Source organism: Sorghum bicolor, chromosome 1 (genome assembly GCF_000003195.3).
Source record: "Sorghum bicolor cultivar BTx623 chromosome 1, Sorghum_bicolor_NCBIv3, whole genome shotgun sequence".
Lineage (NCBI taxonomy): Eukaryota > Viridiplantae > Streptophyta > Magnoliopsida > Poales > Poaceae > Sorghum > Sorghum bicolor.
In genome coordinates, this window is record NC_012870.2 from 63,592,746 (window position 1) to 63,613,889 (window position 21,144).

General features: G+C 41.2%; 3 protein-coding genes across 6 annotated transcripts; all 3 read right to left on the minus strand.

Moving 5' to 3' along the window:
• On the minus strand, window positions 1,448–5,615 carry LOC8077092 (vacuolar cation/proton exchanger 2). 2 transcript variants are annotated; one of them, XM_021458610.1, is made up of 12 exons: window positions 5,326–5,615; window positions 4,928–5,233; window positions 4,617–4,687; window positions 4,447–4,475; window positions 4,092–4,288; window positions 3,784–3,996; window positions 3,219–3,344; window positions 2,952–3,068; window positions 2,814–2,867; window positions 2,554–2,670; window positions 2,336–2,429; window positions 1,448–1,895 (listed from the first exon to the last, which is right to left on the minus strand). In XM_021458610.1, the coding sequence occupies exons 2-12, from the start codon at window positions 5,231–5,233 to the stop codon at window positions 1,882–1,884; spliced, it is 1,338 nt and encodes a 445-aa protein (XP_021314285.1). In that variant the 5' UTR covers window positions 5,326–5,615; the 3' UTR covers window positions 1,448–1,881. The 2 variants fall into 2 exon arrangements, with proteins under 2 accessions (XP_021314285.1, XP_002467738.1); XM_002467693.2 differs by having other exon boundaries at window positions 1,448–1,892; window positions 5,326–5,614.
• On the minus strand, window positions 8,265–12,734 carry LOC8077093 (UPF0307 protein PMI3641). Its single transcript, XM_002467694.2, has 6 exons — window positions 12,253–12,734; window positions 12,104–12,155; window positions 11,636–11,787; window positions 11,442–11,555; window positions 9,118–9,267; window positions 8,265–8,829 (listed from the first exon to the last, which is right to left on the minus strand). Exons 1-5 carry the CDS (start codon window positions 12,604–12,606, stop codon window positions 9,118–9,120), a joined length of 822 nt encoding a protein of 273 aa, XP_002467739.1. The 5' UTR covers window positions 12,607–12,734; the 3' UTR covers window positions 8,265–8,829.
• Window positions 13,380–18,798, minus strand: LOC8077094 (uncharacterized protein C630.12). Of its 3 annotated transcripts, none has more exons than XM_021451855.1 (13): window positions 18,420–18,798; window positions 17,819–17,857; window positions 17,527–17,705; window positions 16,510–16,645; window positions 15,769–15,865; window positions 15,500–15,595; window positions 15,315–15,415; window positions 15,003–15,037; window positions 14,588–14,645; window positions 14,434–14,508; window positions 14,205–14,362; window positions 13,834–14,094; window positions 13,380–13,758 (listed from the first exon to the last, which is right to left on the minus strand). In XM_021451855.1, the coding sequence occupies exons 1-13, from the start codon at window positions 18,558–18,560 to the stop codon at window positions 13,512–13,514; spliced, it is 1,623 nt and encodes a 540-aa protein (XP_021307530.1). In that variant the 5' UTR covers window positions 18,561–18,798; the 3' UTR covers window positions 13,380–13,511. The 3 variants fall into 3 exon arrangements, with proteins under 3 accessions (XP_021307530.1, XP_002467740.1, XP_021307531.1); XM_002467695.2 differs by having other exon boundaries at window positions 15,500–15,559; window positions 18,420–18,797; XM_021451856.1 differs by having other exon boundaries at window positions 15,500–15,562; window positions 18,420–18,797.

A 21,144-nucleotide genomic window follows, 5' to 3' on the forward strand; every position in this document is an offset into this window, starting at 1 on the left:
CAAAATCTTAACACCGTGGGATTTTTATTTGCAGGCCGGCAGTGCCGCCCCAGTAGGCCGGCAGTGCCGCCCTCTGTGCTAACACAGTGTTGAGTTATTTTTAAACAGGCCTATTCATCCCCCCCCTCTAGGCCTCCTTTTCTTCCAGGAGATCCTACACACCAGCCCGACGACGGTCCTCCACGGCCGAGCGTCAATTGTGGTAGATGAATGAGGCGGAAATTGTGGTGTATTGAAAATTTGAATCATGCTTGACGGAGGTGAATTTCCTAAGGAGCGTCAATTGACGGAGGTCTTGGAGGTTGCGGCCTCTTTTAGTATTCACGGAGGTTCTGGAGGTTGCAGCCTTTTTTATTATTCACGGAGGTATTCACGGCTGAGGTTACGGAGGTATTCACGGAGGTTGCTGAGGGTGGGTAAGCGAGTAATTGACGGTGTATTCACGGAGGTTGCTAAGGGTGTGGAGGATGTGTAAGGTTGTGATCATACTTCTAATCTGGGCCGTTAAATCTGTAGGACATGTGTTGTGAGTCGTTGATCTTGCAGGTGGGATTTGCCTGGAGAAGATTTCAATTATAGTAGAGATAAAACTAGATATCGTACACCTGACCTATCAAAACCATTCAATTGGTTTGGAACGATTTTGAAGAGTGGTTTATCACTTTTTAAGTTAAAATATTTGATAAATACTTGATAAGATTTTTGAGAAAAGAATCTAGAGATAAACTAGGATAATATATTTAGAGCTCATAAAAATCTATTTAGATGCTCAAAAATTAGATTTAGCTTCATTAAGATGAAAAAAATAACCAGAAATTCAATAAATTTTCCAAAACATTCGAACTATGTAAATGTGTTTTCAAAATTTTTGGCAACAAGAAACTTAATATGCAACCAGCATCAATGCATAGCATTAATGTATTTGGCATTAATGTATGTTCGCATTCACGATGGTAACATCTCAGATTTTGGTCATGCAAAGTTGTTAAAATAGGTTTATACATTATAATTTTTTGGGAGTTCTCTAGAATCTTCTAGACATTTTCTCCATTTTTTCTAGAGCTAAACCTATTGTTAGTTCGTAAAGATATTTTCATGAGATTTAAATATTTTATTCGATTTACTCATATCCCAATCTATTTATAGAATCTTTTTTGGGATTTTAATCAAAGATCAAACATTTTTTATTAAAAAATCGAATACAAACAGTGCATAAAAAAATAAATCTTTTAGAACAAGCACAAATTTTTTGTTTACACACTGTAAAAGACAACAGGCACCTGGCGTTTTACACATCCTGCTGTTTCAAAAGGCGGTCATCACGTTTTTACCATCCGTTGACTCGGCGGTAATAAAAGAAAAGGTAAACCAACCGATGGCATATGCCTAGATTTGCTTTTTTTTACAGAAAACTTATATATTTTTTGTGGAAAACAAAAAAACACAATGTGAAAATAAAATTTTCCTGCCAGCCAGTTCAGTGTTTACTGACACCCATGACCCTGAAAATGTACATTAGCAAGCTTCTCGATCAGATCAACGACCTTACCAATAGGTTTAATATCGTCGTACCAACCAACGGTAACATCACAACAACATAAAAACTGTGGCACATGGAGCTTGAACAAATGCAATGGTAATTTTTGTGATCATCACATAAAGTTACAGTTTCTCAACGGGCGATGCTGTTGCTATCCTAAAAAAGCTGCATCAGCTCCTTGTAATCTTGAGCCCCAAGTTAAACCCTTGGTACGGGATTCTGCCCACAAGTTGCTTCCAAATTCAGGACTCTGGCAGGTCCTCATCTAGGCTTGCTAACTCTGCAGTTAGGTCGTAGCCTCTCCATTCAGTTCAAAGATATGCTGTCTGTAGATCTGTGACTTAGTTCTCACCTGCTTCAGGCCAACCAAGCAGATCGTTAGGAGATGCAGTTGAATGAATGCAAAGCAAGTAACCTAGAGATAAGACACCTTGAAATCAAGCATTTGTTTTCTAGACAATCCACCAGATGCAATTGAAGGTTTGTCTTAGTTCAGTCTGCTGAGTTTGTGTTATAGATAGCAAAATTTAAATGAAAGCATCCTAATTTGAAACGATCATGACTATTCACAGCAATATCATATATTGAATATGTTAGTTACAAATGGGATAATCAACTTCCACAGTTATGGTCCTTTATGGTTAGGTTGAATATGTTAGTTACAAATGGGATAAAGCAATAGTCTGACTGATTTTTTTTTAGTCCAAATGGTTAGGTTCTTGCATTTCCACCAACCCATCAATTTGATCCAGTTTGCTCTCATGCATCTAACAAAACAATAAACAATAGACTTACTTGCATCAGGATCTACATGGACGAAGAAGCTTGCAGCAACTATGAGGTAGCACAAGATGAGCATAAGGCCTTTAAAATAGTTTGATGTGCCTTCCTGGAAAAAACATATATATAATAAAATGTAAAATATTAGAACTAAAAAAATTGGCAGCAAAACAGCTCGTGGTAGTAACTTCATATACAAAGGGAAATAGGAAGGATGTTGCTTTTTTCTGTACCTGTAGCATGAATGCCACCACTAATACAGTTATAAAGAGAGTCGCTGTCTCAAACAGTTGAAAATTCAAGTCCATTTCTTGCCCCATCATCCAGCCAATTACCACGCAGAATGGAATCTGGAGATCGTGGGAAAAAAATAACAGAGAAAATTATTAAAAAAAGATGATATCTACTGACTGAAAACATGATTTGGCTAATGACAAAAGAATTTATAAAACCAGAGCTGGGTAGTTGTATCTGGTGCAGTAAGTATTATTACCACAAACATGGAGATCTGTGTTGATGACCCTATCGCAACTCCCAATGTAATGTCCTGTCATTATGGGAAAATGAGGATAAAGACGAATTCACATTTTGTCAAAATTGCAAAAGATGAAAAGAAAGGAGTGACAAATACCAATTTGTTTTTCATGGCAAACATAATGGCACTCGCATGTTCAGCAGCATTCCCCACGATAGGAAGCAGAATAACACTGATAAAGGCTACTGGCAAGTTTAATGATTCAGACGCACCCTGTTATGACATGTTGAAGAAGCACAGTTCAAGAAACACAAATTTATATACGGAGTAGAGGTAAAATATAGATATATTTGGTCCTCTCTTCTAGTTATTACTAACAGGGAGACAACAGAGGAATGTAATTGACAGCGAGTTCTTCAGTACCTGAATGGCATCAACCAGGTACCCTGAGAGTATTGAAATCCAAATAGTCAATATAAAAAGCCAGCAGATGGCCTCACATTGTGTTATCTCCTTTTCATCCTCCTCCTCCTCAGCAGCTTCTTCTTCCTGTTGTGGCAAGTAAAAATTCGAATTTGAAGTGTGCATATCACAAAAGTGTAATGAAATATATGAAATGATTATATTTATGTTTGATGTTCTCACTTGCTAGGGTCTAGTTATAAATGTACTAGATAAAGATAACTAAAATGTTTCCGATGATTGCATTTTGTAAATGGATGTGTCCATAGTAAAAGAAAAATCAGGAGAACCAGATATCTTGGTATTCTTTCTTGTTATCTTGTGTCTTGCTTTACAGCTTACCTGCGTCAACCTGACCCAGACTTCTAACAAAAGCATAGCTCCCAACAAATATAATCTTTTTTTTTTACATGAAAGAGAAGTGACCCAGGTTTTTTCGTGCAGTCAATGAACTCATATCCTTATGCATGCATTTTTTGTTTTCCAGTTTCCGATGTTTGCAAAGATTTAGTGTTAAGCTACTTACATCACCGATTGGGCAGTACATACTGCGGTGGCTCTTTAGTTGAAAAAATAGATAGCTAGCATAGGCCACAAGCATGATGCAGCTACTAAACCTTGAAAGAGCCACTTCAGATTTTCCATACTGCGCTTCTGAATGTGTGAAGTGAAGCACTGCTGGGAACATAAGGCCTAAGACAGCCATCAGCAGTAGTCCCGAGTTTACAACAGCTGATGCCTGCAATTTTAAATACAAGTCAATAGAAATTACAGTGAGTCTATCTATAATAGAAAAAGTTGTTTAGGAAAACTTGAATTTGTTAAATAAACTACCTTGTTGAAGACCTGGTCCCTGTTAGAATGTACAAGACCACCAGCAAAGAAAGCACACCCAAGAACCAGCAGCATATTTGACAATATTGAGCCTAGTAATGACTGCTGGACGACTCGAATCATCCCATTTTTCAGTGCATATATTGATATAATCATTTCCGTTGCATTTCCAAATGTAGCATTCAGTAGCCCCCCAACTGCAATTAGATGGAAAGGAAAAGGTTACATGTTTACTAAATAGTAAATACAGTACTAAGTATTCCCTCAAAAAGAAAACTAAATACTAAGTAGATGCTAAAGCTAAGATTTGCGTAGGAAAGATAGCACAGCAACACCATGGGGCCAAAGAACATACCAGTTGGGCCAGTGTAGCAAGCAAGTTGCCTGCACATGAGCAATAAAGTAGCATCCGTTAGCTAGGACATAGAAAACGTATATAGGACGGGAGAATTGTATCTTAATTACTACTTACTAGCATAAGAAGTAAAACTGGGAACTAAAGTTACCATCTTTGTTGACACTTACTCAGTTGCGTATCCCAATCTCTCGGCCAACGGGGTAATGCCGATTAAGCTGAAAAGGAAAACCCATCCTTGCTGCTCCGGTCGCATTTGATGAAGCAAACAGAAAAGGGAAAGGCGTCAGCTTATGAGTACTTTCAACTTAAATGCAGCGGCCAGCGGAAGAAAGATGAACTTGACAGTAAAGATTCGAACGCCGCCGGCCGAAAAGTAGAAAATGTACGTGCACTTCGTGGGCGAAAAGAGGGAAAAAAATATATGCAAGATTTGGAAATTAACAAACGAAGTGCGGGGCCGGGGGCTGCTAGCTCTTACGTGCGTTCCGGAGAGATAGTGGAGCATGATGGCGAGCGGGCCGAAGGGGAGGAGCACGTTGATCTTGGCCTGGAAGATGACGACGCGCACGCTGGTGAGCGCCCTCCGCCACCTGCTCCCGGGCGCGAGCGACTCGGCCACGGCGGCGAGCGAGCCGATGTGCTCGAAGTCCAGCGAGTGCATCTTCCGGGGCGGAAGCGGCGCCGGCGAGCCCGCCGGCGACGCCAGCTCCAGCTCCATCTCGTCCGCCTCCGCGTGCGCCTGCTGCTGGAACCCCAGCGCCGGCTGCTTCTCCGCCACCATCATCTGCGAGCGCCCGCGAATCAAGGACCGCGCCGGCGGATCCGCGCGACAACGCAGAGAGAGAGAGAGAGAGAGAGAGAGAGAGAGAGACGTACGGACGGCCTTCCCTCCGCTGAGCGGAGTACGCGACGAGGAGCACTGGGTGTGGTGAAGAAGAAGGCGAGTTCGATCAGGATCGCCACACACCAAATGCGGAGAGGAGGAGGAGGAGAGGAGAGGCGGCGGATGGGCAGCGCGGTTGGGTTGGGGTTTCGGACGCGCGCGGCGCGGAACTGGTGATCGAATCTTCCGTTCACGGAGAAGAGAAGAAATGCGCTCGGCGAGGCGAGGGAGCGAGGAGAAGAAATGCGCGAGGACGAGGAGACGCCGATGCGCCGGGCGCGGCACGAGCACGAGGAGCACGAAGCTGCCTGGGTGCTTCGGGGGGTGGGCCCGGGCCGTACGCCAGGTGGGCGGGTCCAGATCTTGCTGGGCCCACGTTTCGGTCAGGGCGGAAAGCCGGCCGGCACTGGCCAGCAACAGCAAGCTTCTCGGTTTCCCTTCGTACCCGCGCGGGCCCCCAGTATCTCGATGACGTGGCGAGCGGATCCTGTGGTCGATCGTGTAGTGGGGCTAGCGGGATCAGCCGGTGACAAGAGAAAAATGATGGAGGGGCGCCGCGCCGATGATGAGCGGATCTGACCAGTGACCAGTGATAAAAAATGCTGCTGCTGCTGATGATGATGATGATGATGTATCTCAGTTTCTAAAAAATTTTGCAAAAATTTTCAGATTCCTCGTCACATCGAATATTTATACATATGTATGGAGTATTAAATATAGATGAAAATAAAAACTAATTGCACAGTTTGGTCAGAATTGACGAGACGAATCTTTTGAGACTAGTTGGTCCATAATTGGATAATATTTGTCAAATACAAACGAAAGTGCTACAGTGTGAAGCTGACCAACGAGTAGATTTGTCACCGAGGATACCCACCGTCCACGATGTTGAAAACTTATCAGTTCCACACATATGTTGTATATATATAAAAAAAAAATCGTTAGTGGCCCACACTCAGAGTTATAGATGTCTAAATGATCCATGACTCATGCTGAACAAAGCCATTACTACTTTAGTTATTTAAATTAAGCGAGGATTGATTGATGATGGGCAGGGGTCATCACATGGGGATGTCACACTAGTGCACATGATTGACGATGCTCTCTGCCTTGCCCCCCTGGGGAAAAGTTTGGTGAAATCTACGATCTCTGACGATGGTGACTGACAGACAATGATATAAGTAAAGTACACTAGCAGTACTTGCAACTCGTAACAGTCTATAGTAACAAAGGATAGATCCAATCCAAGCAAGCACATCCCAAGAAAAACAAAAGAGATGGATATATAGATCCAGCCATCCTGGGCCAATGCTCGCGTTCTCTGCATTTGACCGTACCCCCAACAACTCTCAAGTGGTTACTGATCAACTTGTATACTCCCTTCTGTTTTGTCTCAGCAAACTCAGGAGCAAGTTGTACGGCTCCATGCTTCCATCGCGCCGTACCAAGATTCTATTTTTTTCGTCTTCGGCCTTGTTTAGTTCCGAAAAAATTTCGGATTTCGCTACTGTAGCACTTTTGTTTTTATTTGACAAATATTGTCCAATCATGAACTAACTAGCATCAAAAGATTTGTCCCGCGATTTACAGACAAACTGTGTAATTAGTTTTTGTTTTCGTCTATATTTAATGCTTCATGCATGTGCCGTAAGATTCGATGTGACGGAGAATCTTGAAAACTTTTTAGATTTCGGGGTGACTAAACAATTCTTCTTTGTTTTTCCTTTTTTGGCAGATCGAGAAGTACCTGCTAGGGTTCTCTCTCCCTTCCAAAAATAAATGTATTTCTAGCATTCAAAATTTGTCACATAAGCAATCCGATTTTAGGATATAAAGTACTCCTACTACTTTCATCATTTCCAAGGCACGATCAATATAATGTTTTATGTAAATTTTGTTGTGACTCCTATCAATCATAGAAGATTTTCCGTCACATCGAATCTTACGGCACATGCATGAAGCACTAAATATAGATAAAAATATAACTAATTGCATAGTTTATATGTAATTTATAAGATGAATCTTTTGATCCTAGTTAGTCCATAATTAAACAATAATTATTAAGTACAAATAAAAGTGTTACAGTATCCAAATCCAAAAGTTTTTGATCTAAATAAGGCCTTATTTTCAGGAGTGAGTGAGTAATAGTTGAAATCTATAGAACACGGACTCTGATACACTCACTTCATCCTAATAAAAACAAAGTACATTGGTTTCATATAAATTTGATCACCAAAATATGATTAAATACTAACATTTATTATACCTGATAAATATATTATTAGATTAACTATAACATATATTTTTACAACAAAGAGACATAAATATAGTTATTGGATGCCCGAGGCCTTGCACACCTGCATGCATAGGAACATCACCGGTCACTCCTAACGCACCATTCTGATAGCATTAATCTTGTCATGTGAATAAAGAGTTTTGTTCTTCCTCTCGGCTAAACCATTTTGCTACGGTGTGTATTTGGCCAAGAATTCAATGCTTTGCCAATCACAGTATTCATTCAACTCTTCCGTTTCTAAATTTTCGATCCATTATCACTTCTATAACAGTTCCACACATTCATTTCCTCATTTGCCACGCCAGGTTCCCAACAAAAAAACAAGTTCCTAATGAACCGTCTTTTGGTCTCCAGGGACAGAGGAAGTTGTAAATCTCATCGAAATCTACATTTTTTTATATAAAAATCATCTTCATCCAATATCATATGGAAGAATGTCACACTAGCAAAAGTGGCGCGACAAGGTTTTTCCACATCGAAAACACGGTCCAACGTGACATACCTTGCCACAGCTGCATTATTTGGTCACGCCAGTAGAACTGGCGCGACGAAAAGGGTTAGTTTTGTAAAAAGTTTTTAGACACGATTATTATTAGTATACTAAATAAAAAAGGATTAAATATACAAATTCTCCCATGAGTCCGGACCAAAGTTTCTTCAAATAAAAAACAAAACCTTGTGAAAAGTCACTTCGGATATACAGTACTAATAATGTTTTACGGGTAGGTCTTTTAATTACATTACATGGCCAAAAAACAATTTGAATCTTGATGAGATTTGGACTCAAGAAGCGGTGAATACAAATCCTTTGCAAAATAAAATGACACCCAACTTCCTGTAAACCAAACAAATGGCACCACGCTGTGAATCAGATATTATTGCTACCAGCATCTTGATTTCACACCAAAGCATCTTCCCTGGTTATATGACATCTGAACCCTCACATTTAGCATCAGAAATAAACTGTTAATCCCTCCTCCCTTGCCATGACATGGTGATTCAGATCTATCTACAACTACTAACTCCAAAATCACCAGCACAGTTGCTATTTCTTCAGTAAAGCTCCAAAAATTGCAGGTGGATGAGTAAAAGCTACGGCCGCACAATATGGCATGGTCTACTAGGCAACTGATTCAATGTGATTTTCACTGTCCTCCTTGAGACATTCCATAGGTAGCTTGAAGCTTAAACAAAACATAGCCTGCAACAAATGTCAAGCATTAAAGTAAACTCACAAAAAATCAATGCCATCCTACTGAAACTAAAAACAACTCAACTTGCATCAGCCCGTTGGTCATATCCATGTATTTCTCTACTGTCCGCTATGTCAGGACAGGTTAGTTGCAGAAGATTTGCTAGGCCATTTTGCTATTGGCAGCTATTTGGGTAGTACTTCTCCAAAGTAGTATTTGGGCAACAATATAACGGTAATTTTTACAATCTCATACATAAGGATACAAGAAGTTATCAAGGATAACTTGTAGCTCACCTATGCAGCATAAGCCTCCTTTGCTAGGGAACGAAGGAACCTCATAAGTGTTTTCTTTGCTCCAGAAAGCTTCACATTAGAATCTTCCCCATCTTTATTGTGTGTGCTTTCTTGGACCATGTGAGCTCTCTTCACAAGCTTTCGCAGTTCCTATGGACAAAATGTTAGAGCAACCGTAGAACCTCAAACATTGAGCCAGGACAAATGCAGTTAACTACTTAACTTAGTTGTTTTAGTAAGTTTAGGTGTGCAAGAGCATCCCAAATTCCTCAATAGGTATTCATGAGAAAGTTTTGTTTTAGAGTTCAATGCAAACATCAGTCTTACATGTTGGATGCATTAAGCTTCAGCACTAGAAGTGTTCATCTTTGACATACTCAAAGCACAGCCAATAAGAAGGCTCAAGAAGAAAAGAACACAAGCCTATGGTCTCACTTACCACAGCACCAAGAAATATACAACCAGCATTACACGTAGTTTAGTTAATACTACATCGCAACACAGACACTATTATTACTGGATTCATGCAGAACAATGTTAAAGATCACAATGCTACTAACCATGCTTCCCATATGGCCATATGGGATCATAGTAACCATGTTGCATAATCTGAAGGGGTCAGGGGGTGAGCAAAAGGTTTATTTTGTTGCTTTAAGTTCTGAGGACTGAGATGTTACATCAGAATAAGCATCATGTTCTTAAACATCCTGAAAACATAGCAATCATCTACAATATAGTATGACATAACAACATTCATGTTTCCGTAATTTACTTTTTTACAATTAGTATACTTAACCTGAACTAGGATATACACTTGTTCCTTAACTGTTTCTATAGATCTAACATCAGTTTTGCTCAGTGACTGAGGTTGTTAGTCACAATTCATAGTTACACTTGCTACATTGAATCATGCATGACTCTAATACAAATGATAACACACAATGCCAATAATGTCAGTGACATGCACCAACATAATAGAGATGCAACCTTTGGTTAAATTACAAAAGACTTTTATAGATAGCCATACAACAAGGCTCGAAATTTAGATTGCTCATCAAGGTTTGAAATTTGTGGCACGGGTAAGAAATCTAGCATGCATTTACTTATTAGGCTATTTAAGGACAAAACAATCACTCAGGAAATTAAACACGCTTAACATGGATTATTATCGTGGACCCTTATTGGGAAAAACAGTACCAAATGAGGCTTCATGGTTCCAGATTAGCTTTCATGATCGGAGAATATATTACAAGTCTGAGTCCTTTAGGGATTGAGCACTTTATTGTTTAGATCCTTAGTTGAGATCTTTGTGTCGGTTAAGACTTAAGATGAGTCTTCCCTTCAAAGTAACACGCATTATACTTCCATAAAGCAATCAAGAAATAATTAAGTCTCCCACCCCAGTGCAAGTCTACCCCCTCTCTAGAAACATTACTGAAGATCTTTCCATCCATACGAACTGGCAACCTTTTGCGCCAAAATTACCCCAATGTGAACTGGCATTTGAATCACATATTTTCTTTGTTTCAGCAATAGCTTTCTGTTTGGATAAAGGTCAATTTCATTTCAGTTATCAATTTACCGTACATTTTGCGTGAAAGGATGAACAGACCAATATAACTGAGGGCCCGGAGACCTGAACAAAATTCATGAAAGGAATGTAAAACAGGTAAGGACTCCTTAGACTCGTGCTCTTTGAGCCCAAAGAAACTACGTAATTCCTGATTTCCAGAGTGTACTCAATACTTTCTCATTTTTTAACCAGAACCTGCCTGTAATACTATACTTTAGCTCTCTACTTCAACAAGACGACAGTAATTTTACCATTTCATTCAAGGGAAAACGATCAATGGTCTGTTTCTTAAACTGCTTTTGCACAAAAAAAAAGATTGGATTCTGGCTTGTTAAACTAATTTCAGTCAAGTATTTTGGACAAACCATAGTAGACTACCAGCAAACAATGGGTCAATAAGATGCATCGAAAAGTGGCGCTAGGAACAATTAGAGAAACATGTTTGGAAAAATGTTTTATAACTTTAATTTGAGTGGGCCTGCCTATTAGTATTAGGTTATAGCTGTCCTGACCTGGGGCTCAAATAATTTCTTCCAGTAAAGCTTTTCAAAGAAGACAAAATCAAGAAAGGATGACACGAGATCAATTAAGCTGCAGCCCAGAAAAACCTGGTGCTATGAAAAACAAGTCAGCCATTATTATTAATGCATCAATTCGCCCATTATTAATCTCTTCTCTGCCGATTCAATGCATGGATGAACATTGTGATCAAATTTTCAAATCAAATATCAAATGTAAGTGCAGACAATACCTGACGATCAAATTCAACACTATGGACAGAGTAAACTTCATTAGTAACTGAAATGTCTTTGCAAAGGAGGCCATCAAACCATCTATCTGCAATTTTGATATACTCTTGATTGTCCTATTGAAATGCTGAATGGTTAGTTCAGTGTTTGCTAGGTCTTCATTCATCATTCTAGTTATGTTAACCAAAAAAGCTACCTCTTGTTCATCAGGTAGGTCCTCGACTTCCTCCTCTTCCACCAACAATGTACCTTCACTAAGTAAGGCATGTAACTTGCTCTCATCTCCATCCTTGGAAGCCTGTATTAGAGTATCCATCAATTCTGGTTGTGCATTGCGCAGAAGTCTTCCTGGACAAAATGGATATATCATAAAATGAAAAGGTAATATACGACAAATATAGTTACTGGCTCTCTAATTCTGAAAATCTTACTTCTTTACTACTTTTGCATCCATGTATCAACACGTATTAGGTAAATTATGTTATTATATAATTATAAATACCAAAACCATATTGGCATTGAAGAGCTTAAAAACACTTATAAATCAATCTCTAAATGTCAATCAACAAATTTCATTACTGAAACAAGCAACCCCTTGAAGAACACAGTAATTCGGCATAAGAAAATGCTGGTAGTACATGATCGATCAGAGAAACAGACGGACCGATGTAATTGAACTGTCTCCTCTTTCCTTCCCGCACATCCGGCCCAAATTTCTGAGAAGCAACAATTACACGTGAATTGAATGTCCCCAATCCGGTGATCCACCACAATCTCGTCGAGGAAACGAAACGGACGGACGGACGTACGAACCTTGACGAGCATGAGCGCATCGAACACCTCGCGCTCCAGCGACGCGGCGCTGAGGATGCGCTTGATCTGAGGCGGGGAGAAGCTGGCGAGGTCCATCCCCCACTTCACGGCGCGGCGGGCCTCCCGCTTCAGTTCGTTGCGGCTCTTCTTGAAGGACTCGGCGCCGGCACCGGCGTCTGGATCGTCGGTGTCGTCCTCGGCATCGGAGGGCAAGGGGCGGCCTGCGGGTCGGAGGGCGCGCGGGTGGCGGCGGAGGCCAGGTAAGGGCGCCGCGAGTGAGGACAGGAGGCGGGCCTCCTTGAGGAAGAGGAGCGGACGACGTAGCAGCACGGCGGCGGCGGCCGCGTGCGCCATGGCGGAGGGGTTGCTTGGCTCAATTCCAGCGAGACAACGGCGGGGACGGAAGGGTTCGGCGACCAGGGCACCCCAAGGATTTAGGAGCACATGACCGTTCGTTCGCAGCTCCAGCCAGCTGAACGAACTGGATGCTTGGATTGGATAGGGAATCCCGATAATTATAGGGGCGCTCAGTGAATTGGATTCTCTATGGCCGTATGTTTTGTTTGCTGGGAGTTCTGTTTTTTTTTTTTTTTTTTTTTTGCGACATGCTGGGAGTTCTGGTTAATACCTTAAACCCTGAAACTTACGGCAGGTTCCCAACACAGTTAGGCCTTGTTTAGATACGAAAACTTTTTAGATTTCGCTACTATAGCACTTTCATTTGTTTGTGACAAAAATTATCCAATCAAGGACTAACTAGAATTAAAAATTCGTCTCGTGATTTACAGTTAAACTGTATAATTAGTTTTTATTTTTATCTATATTTAATGTTTTCATGCATGTGCCGCAAGATTCGATGTGACAGAAAATCTTAAAAACTTTTTGGTTTTTGAGGTGAAATAAACAAGGCCTTACTTACATTCGAATCATCCTTTTGGCACGCCAAGTTCCCAACAAGTTATGTATAACAGGAAAGGAAATTCCTAATGAACCATCTTTAGTCTCCAGGGACAGGGAATGCTTCACGTGAAGCAAAACCCAGAAATCCTTACCATCATCACACCTCGAAGTTAATTGTACGTTGCAACGATGCCCAGGTTAAATAGAGATACTACACTATAATACTATTTGATTGGTGCCTCAGTAAATTAAAAAGCAACTTTATTTTTTGCATGTGCGGCTATTGTTCATATAGATATCATCAATCAATCTACTGAATTATACTCAAAACCGGCCTAATAGATTCTCACATACATACTTCAACGATCAATCCAATCCTTGAACAGGAGCATCATGTACAGGGGGACATTCAGAGCGGCAATGACAACAATCGACTGAATCACACGGAACAGCCGTTGGAGCACCTTCCTTACTCTCGATTTGCTACCGCGGGCCAACTTCCCTCCATCTTCTGATGTCATCTCAGAACCCACGTCCACAAGAATTGATGATGAATCAGGCTCCAAACGGTGTTTTCCTGCTGTTGCCCTTGCAACAACGCTTCCACTGCAATAAAGACGTTGCAAAAATCATATCATACAATACTACGATGCAAAACCATATCATCCAAGAAGCACATACCGCCCTGTAGGTCTGGAGTCTGAGCTAGCACTTGGGCTCTTTACCGCTGCCTTTTTAACGAGGTGCATGGATCCTTCCGCATCAAAAATCATATCATATTCACCATCTTCCTCGTCATCTTTTTCCTTGGTTCTTGAAAGCAGTTCAGCACCAACCGACCTCATGAAGCTCACCAATGTGTTCATGCAAGGAAGAGAACTGAGACCATTTGTTGGCCAGAAGACTAGAAGAAGGATGGTCACTACAAACTGGCAGATATACCTGTACAAACAGTTCAAGCAACAATGAATCATGTATAGTTCAATTGTAAATCTTGTCACTAAATAAATAAATACAAGTATAGAACAGGCAGAAGGTGTTGTAACCATTACCAGACATAAATATGGGTTTGTTTAGGCAGAAAACAAAGGTTTGTAACAACCTCATGCTCCGGATCAGTTGAATTTTGTGACACCTTGGGTCCAGCAGATAGCAGCATAAAAGATGGATAGAGATTTCCTTGCTGCCAACTTATTGTCCCCAATGTATGCTGTGGCATTAAAAGTTCCATTAGATGCAAAACTTGGAACATGTGGCAACAGAAAGCTGCAATTCTTTTACCTCTGTAACTGGACCAAAAGGAGTGGAGTGGACGACTGTGCATTGGTCATGATCATGGCCTGAGAGCACAAGGACCTACAGAGGGATTAGCTAGATTAAAAGAGATGCAAAATAAGTTAATCTAAATCTCTTCAAAGTTCAAACAGAAGCTTACCGGCTTCAACAAGCTTAGCAAAAGGTCAGAAGTCTCTTTAGTTAGATAATTTTGGTAGCTGCAACAAAACAGTTGCCATGTCAGTCCATATGGCTTTGCTAACAATGGTTTTTGAACTGGTATGACCATTGATCAGAAGTGACTTCACAGAAAATGCATTGGGGAAAACCAGACTGAAAATTTGAGATGCCACTAATCACATAGGCAATTCTTCAAAATAGAACAGGATAGACAAGTTGAGTCCAGACATAGGCAATTCTTCAAAATAGAACAGGATAGACAAGTTGAGTCCAAAATTAAATCACAAGTCAAAGCAACAATCATTATTTTCCAAGTCAAATGATAATTATGTGTAAATAAAAAATTAGTTGAAACATGAATGTAGCAAAGCAGTATAGTGTGAGGAAGAACGTACGTGATTCCTTGGTCTAAGGCAGCATAAGATACCCTCTGGAACAGAACAAAAACAATCAGCAAACTATTCATGTGATTAACTGAATTGTTCATGTCAGTACTTGAAGAATATTATAAACAAATAAAGTGGAGGAATGATTCTACATATCAAAAAAGAATAATTCAGGCCAAAAAAATCATGCTACAGTGTTTGCCCTTATGCCCAAAATGTGCATATGCAAGTTTGACGAATTACTTTTCTTTTCTTTTCGTTTTTTTTTTAGAGTGACGAATTACTTTTCATACACGCTTTTTTGTAACAAGAAAAGAATACCTGATTTATAATAGGTGAAGAACGATGTGGACCACAAGGAGAGTTATCAGGTCGGTATAGTGGAATATGCGTTAGCAGAACCTTTGGGTTCGATGCATTACCTTAAAGAGAAGAAAGAAATTAGTTAAGACTGAGTAAGTGATAGCATCTGTAGATAATGTGTGATCATCTGTATAAGGCCATACCTGGAGATAGAGTTTTAATGAACTCCCAGGAGGAGGATCTTTCTTTGCTTTTTTTAGCTCCTGCTAGAAAGATGGTAGGTTCGTAAGAGTTTTTAGCTGCAGAAAGCAGATGCATCGCAGGAAAATCGTGGACAACTTGAGATCATTAGTCATCAAGAAAAACAATCAAATCTTAGATTCTAAATCTAAAGTATGAATCCAATGTTTGCACTAGGATTGTTTATTTCTTTAAAATGCTGTAATGCACAGGTGGAGGTGAAGAAATATACCATCAAGTGTTTGGGCATCAACAACAACAAAGTCCACCTTCCCAGCAGAAAATTGATAATTTCTTGATCCAAATTCTTTTTCATACCGACTGAGCACCTACATGAAAAATAAATAAATATTATACAATGTAATATGCAAATATTTGTCTTCTGAACACTACATAGTTATAGAAATGCACAAATCATAACTAGAATTTAGATATATGCATTGATTTGGCTAAGGTGTACACTTTATGGTCTGTAAACTTAAATTCGGTAAATTGTTAAACTTCAGATTACAATGAGAAGTTTCTTATATGTCGAAATAGTCTCTTTGTAATATGGCAAAGCCATGAAGGACCAACCAGCTGAGAGAAAAAAACAGCAATAGGGTTCAGCACTCAGCAGGGTGCCACAAACATCTCTTTGCAAAGGTAAAAACACACCAAGAGGGGCCACTTGCAGCAATTAGCAAAGCAATGACCTAGGTTCAAAATACATTGCAAACTCAGTTCTCGCTGTACTTGGTGAAAAAGTACAAATCATGGAAGGGGTGTCACCCAGAGTTTCAGCAACATGGACCAAGTCTAGGTAGTCCTTAGATGAGAAGAAACTACTTAGAATATTAATGTAAAGGAAGAACTTTGTCTAGAAGTGTATGGCTGCTAAAATAAGATACCTTTGAAAATAAATAATCGCATGAGATTACAAAGATAGTAAATGGAAAGCACGCAGGGGAGGGGGGCAACTGTGGTTAATCACCTCAGGATGAACTGAATGAAATGCTGAGTAACCAATATCATGATTTCCTGAAAGGTAGTAGATAGGGATCTGTGGCTTTGTTATTTGTTCATTCAGGCTGAATATATGTTTAAATCGAAACAATGATTCCTGCCACCTGAAAGGTTTGGAACACAGATTAGGGAATGAATACAAAGTTAAATGGCAAACAATTTGATCTTATGTCATGGAATAAGTTTTGAGTAATGTATATCACTGCAAAAACTAATGAACAAAACTAACAAACCAAAAGAAAAATCAAAGAGCAAACACTTAATTGGACCCCTCTCCCCCCCAGAGAGAAAAAAATTGAGCCATTGACAAAGGGCGGGGAGGGGGGTGGGGTGTGACAGGAACAATGGTGGCAAGGAACAGGAAAACTTTCCAGCATTTATTCATGGATGAGAAACAAGGCTGCTAATAGGTAATGTACCATCAGTACTACTACATGACAATAAAACATGTATTATCGTTTTGCTTGAGTAGCTCAAGTGCTCAACCATTGGTGTGCATAGAAAGGTTCATCCCATGATTCATGTGCATTGTATACACATCCTAGTCTGTTGTTGGGTTAAATTATCAAACCACATGACACAGACATCACTAAGCATGCTAATCAGTAATTTAGGTTTTCTAGTGTGTAAAAGGGTTGTTACATAAATACTAGTTATGCCAGTGAATTGTGTGTAGGAAGTTAGGAACACATCTATTTGCTGGTAGGGAAGATATTATGACCTCGAATAGATAGGTGGCTATAAAAATAAAGATAATATAGAACTGTTTTAAGGATAAATTGCATCTGTCAAAAAGGTTGTGTATATGTTTTGCATTCCAATTGATTAAGTACTACACATTCCAGTTCAAATTGTACCATCTTCCTTTCAAGCACACACAATAGTTCCAATCATCACAGGAGAACTTAGTATTACATGGAATGCTGATAAGTGAACTTGGTGTACCAATTAAACGAAGAATTAGAAATCAGTATCCGTGCCTTACTCTTCATCGGACATGTAAGGGCCTCCATCAAAGTGATCACCAAGAAATAAGACCACATCAGGTTTGAATGGCAGTATGGCAGACTGGAAGGACCTTCTCATGTTCAAATCCGTGTAAAACTCAGCAGCTTGGAGACCAACTGAGCTTGATGGAAGACCAAGGGAGGTGCTGTCCATAAGCTGCAAAGGAAAACCCTTTCTCAGGAAGGAGCAACATATTCAAAACAACTTTTGCATGCTATTACTGGTTTAACAGCAAAATTGCCCAAAATAATGTTAGAAGGGGAACTCGCCTGTGGGTCAGCAACAACAGCAACCTTGACATAGTTATTCTGTCCATGACAAAGTTGAAGGGAGAAATACGATTGTGAGATAACAATGACGTCGTGCAAAATCGTTACATGTTAGTCGACTGAAATTCAGTTTTAAGGAAATAGCATGCTCGTGCAAGATAACCAAGTTTTCATGCAGAATTAGTGACTTACTAGTCCACCGAAAACTATCATTCCCAGCCTCTCTTACTACTGACCTACTGTGTCCCAATGAATTGCAGAGGACTAACCATAAAGAGTGCAGCATGATTTGTGACAAAGCCGACAAAACACATGTAAGCAATGCCTTATACTCCGTATCAAATTTAAGGCGCCCACAATTGCTGCACTGCGCAGCCTTAATACATGAGAATTCATTCTAGACGATGTACCAGAGAACCTTTTTTGTCTCAGTGAGATCGAAATGCGTGCCTAAGCAAAGTATGAGCATCTGCTACGCAACCCTAGCTTAATCGACGCAGTGCTAATTTTTGGATCCAGAACAAGGATTTTAGAATCAGCGTAGCCACCGTGCCGAAAACCCCCCGCACGGCCGCACAAATCAGCGGAGCCACGTACTCACCGGCGGCGAGGAGGAGGAGGAGGACGGCGAGGGCCACGAGCATGCGAGGTAGGAGGCCCAGTAGGCGCCCATCTCGCCGTAGAGCAGCGCGGCCGCCCACGCCGCGCACAGCAGCAGCGTCAGCCGCGTGGCGCTCTGCATCCTCGCCCGCTCAACCCCTCCGGCCGGCCGGCACGGCGGGTGGCCGTGTGCAGCGGCTGGATCCCGGCGGTTGTAGTTGGAACGGCGTTGGCGTGTCGCGGGGGAAGTTGAATGCAAGCAAAAAAAGGTTTTGGCGGAGTGGGATCTACTGATCCATTCCAATCTGCCTGCCTGAGACTGACTCGACTGATCGCGCGCGGAGGAGGCGAACCAGGGTCAGGTCGGGCTCGGAGATGGTCAGCGCCGGAGCCGGGCACTTTAAGGGCCGTTTGGGAGTTGCTGAGCTGTTTTTTTAATTCAAACACTTGTTTTTAAAACAATTTTATGGGTGAAACTGCTTTTTTTTTTCCTTCTTACAAAAATATATGAGTGAGATAAAGCTGAAAAAAAGTAGCTTATTGCAGCTCTCTCCCTTATTTCTTTCTCCCATCTATGTAAAAAGTAGTTGGTGAAGCTATTTTATCAAACACTTTTTCCAAAATAGCTTATCTTCATTTAGGAAGTTGTTCATGAAGCTATTTTATATTAAAAAAATAGTTTTACTAGTGAAGTTGAGCTGTGCCAAACAGGGCCTACGTGTGTCTAGGCCGTGTTTAGATCTAAAAACTTTTTGGATTTTTGACACTGTAGCACTTTTGTTTTTATTTGACAAACATTGTCCAAATATAGAGTAACTAGGCTTAAAATATTCGTCTCGTGATTTACAGGTAAATTGTGTAATTAGTTATCTTTTTTATCTATATTTAGTGTTTCATGCATGTGCTACAAGATTCGATGTGATGGAAATTTTATAAAAATTTTGGATTTTTAGATGCATGTAAACAAGGCCTTAGTTCCGCCCATCTAAACAAGGCCTGACCCAACCTATCCCGCTAGGCTCGGCCAAAAGATTTTGTACCTGATTTTTTTTTCTTGGCCTGACCCAAACTCAATGTAGCCTGTGGTTCGTGAGCTTTTTACCTGTATGCCATTACGAAAGATTGACCAAACCATCATGCCACTAAAAAGTTGTTTCGCACCGTTGTGCCCAACTTCATCTTCGCCTATACCTGTGTGCCATTCCGTCCATTTTGAAGCCTAACGGCAGTTAAGTGATCTGGCAAAAGACTTAAATGCCCCTAGGCCACTTGGTCTCCACAACAAAATTTCATTGTCTCCAGTGCCACTGACTGCCAAATATAAATAATAATAATAATAATAAACTTTATACTGCATAAACATAAAAAAATATAGAACATCATAAAGATAATAAGAAAAAATAAAAGAAAGGTAAAATGTATAATAATAATAATAATAATAATAATAATAATAATAATAATAATAATAATAATAATAATAATAATAATAATAATAATAATAATAATAATAATAATAATAATAACCCTTGTCAAACCCACGACCGTTGCCACTGCCACGGTGGTCATCGCTGACTAACCCGGCCGCTGGCACCGGCCAAAGTCCAGGCGTCCACAGCTCATCATTTGATTTCTCGCTGAATTTTTGCACAAAATTTACCAAATCCTTCGCACAGTTGCCAAATCTTCTAAATCTACCTAATTAACGCATAGATTAATCATGTCATCACCAACAACGCCACCAGAAAAAATGGACCCTACTTACACTACCTGCTTATCATCTTAAAATCACTGTCCATGCATGCATAGGAGATTAGCAGTATAGCTTTTTCTTAGTGCCATGCATCTTTTATGCTACCTTTTTTCTTCCCAAAATTTCAATCCATTGTTAAATAAAATGCAAAAAAAAAAGAAAAGAAAAAAATAGTTGGTAATTAATTGACTAATTGGTAAGCTAGCGCGTGATTTGGTGTGGTGGTTGGTGAGCTCTCCGGCCCCATATAACCCCCTACCTCCTCCTCCTTCCTCCTCGCAGCAGCAGCACACGCCAACACTTGCCAAGCTCTCGCGTCGCTCAGCTAGCTCCTAGTATCTTCTTCCACCGGGCACCGGCCGGCCAGCCGTCGTCAGCTAGCTAGCTAGCCATGGGGTCAACGGCGGAGGACGTGGCGGCGGTGGCGGACGAGGAGGCGTGCATGTACGCGATGCAGCTGGCGTCGTCGTCGATCCTCCCCATGACGCTGAAGAACGCGCTGGAGCTGGGCCTGCTGGAGGTGCTGCAGAAGGACGCCGGCAAGGCGCTGGCGGCAGAGGAGGTGGTGGCGCAGCTACCCGTGGCGCCGACCAACCCCGGCGCGGCGGACATGGTGGACCGGATGCTCCGCCTCCTCGCCTCCTACGACGTCGTCAAGTGCCAGATGGAGGACAAGGACGGGAGGCGGAGCGCCAGGTCGGGAGGTTGGGTTCTGTGGATGCGGCGCCCCGGCCGCGGCCACGGCCGCAGGGAACTCGGGGAGTGTGGAGAGGCGGCGGAGGCCGAGCCCAAGCCGGCACAGGACGGCAGCGAACGGAGAGGCGGCGGAGGCCGAGCCCAAGCCGGCACAGGACGGCGGCTGACAGATGCGGGAGCGCTCCAGATGCGGCGTCATGTCGGGGAGGTAGCTGCCGCTCGCCGGCGCTCCCGTGACTATTTAAGGGCAAAAAGGATATTTTTCTACACAGGACCCACG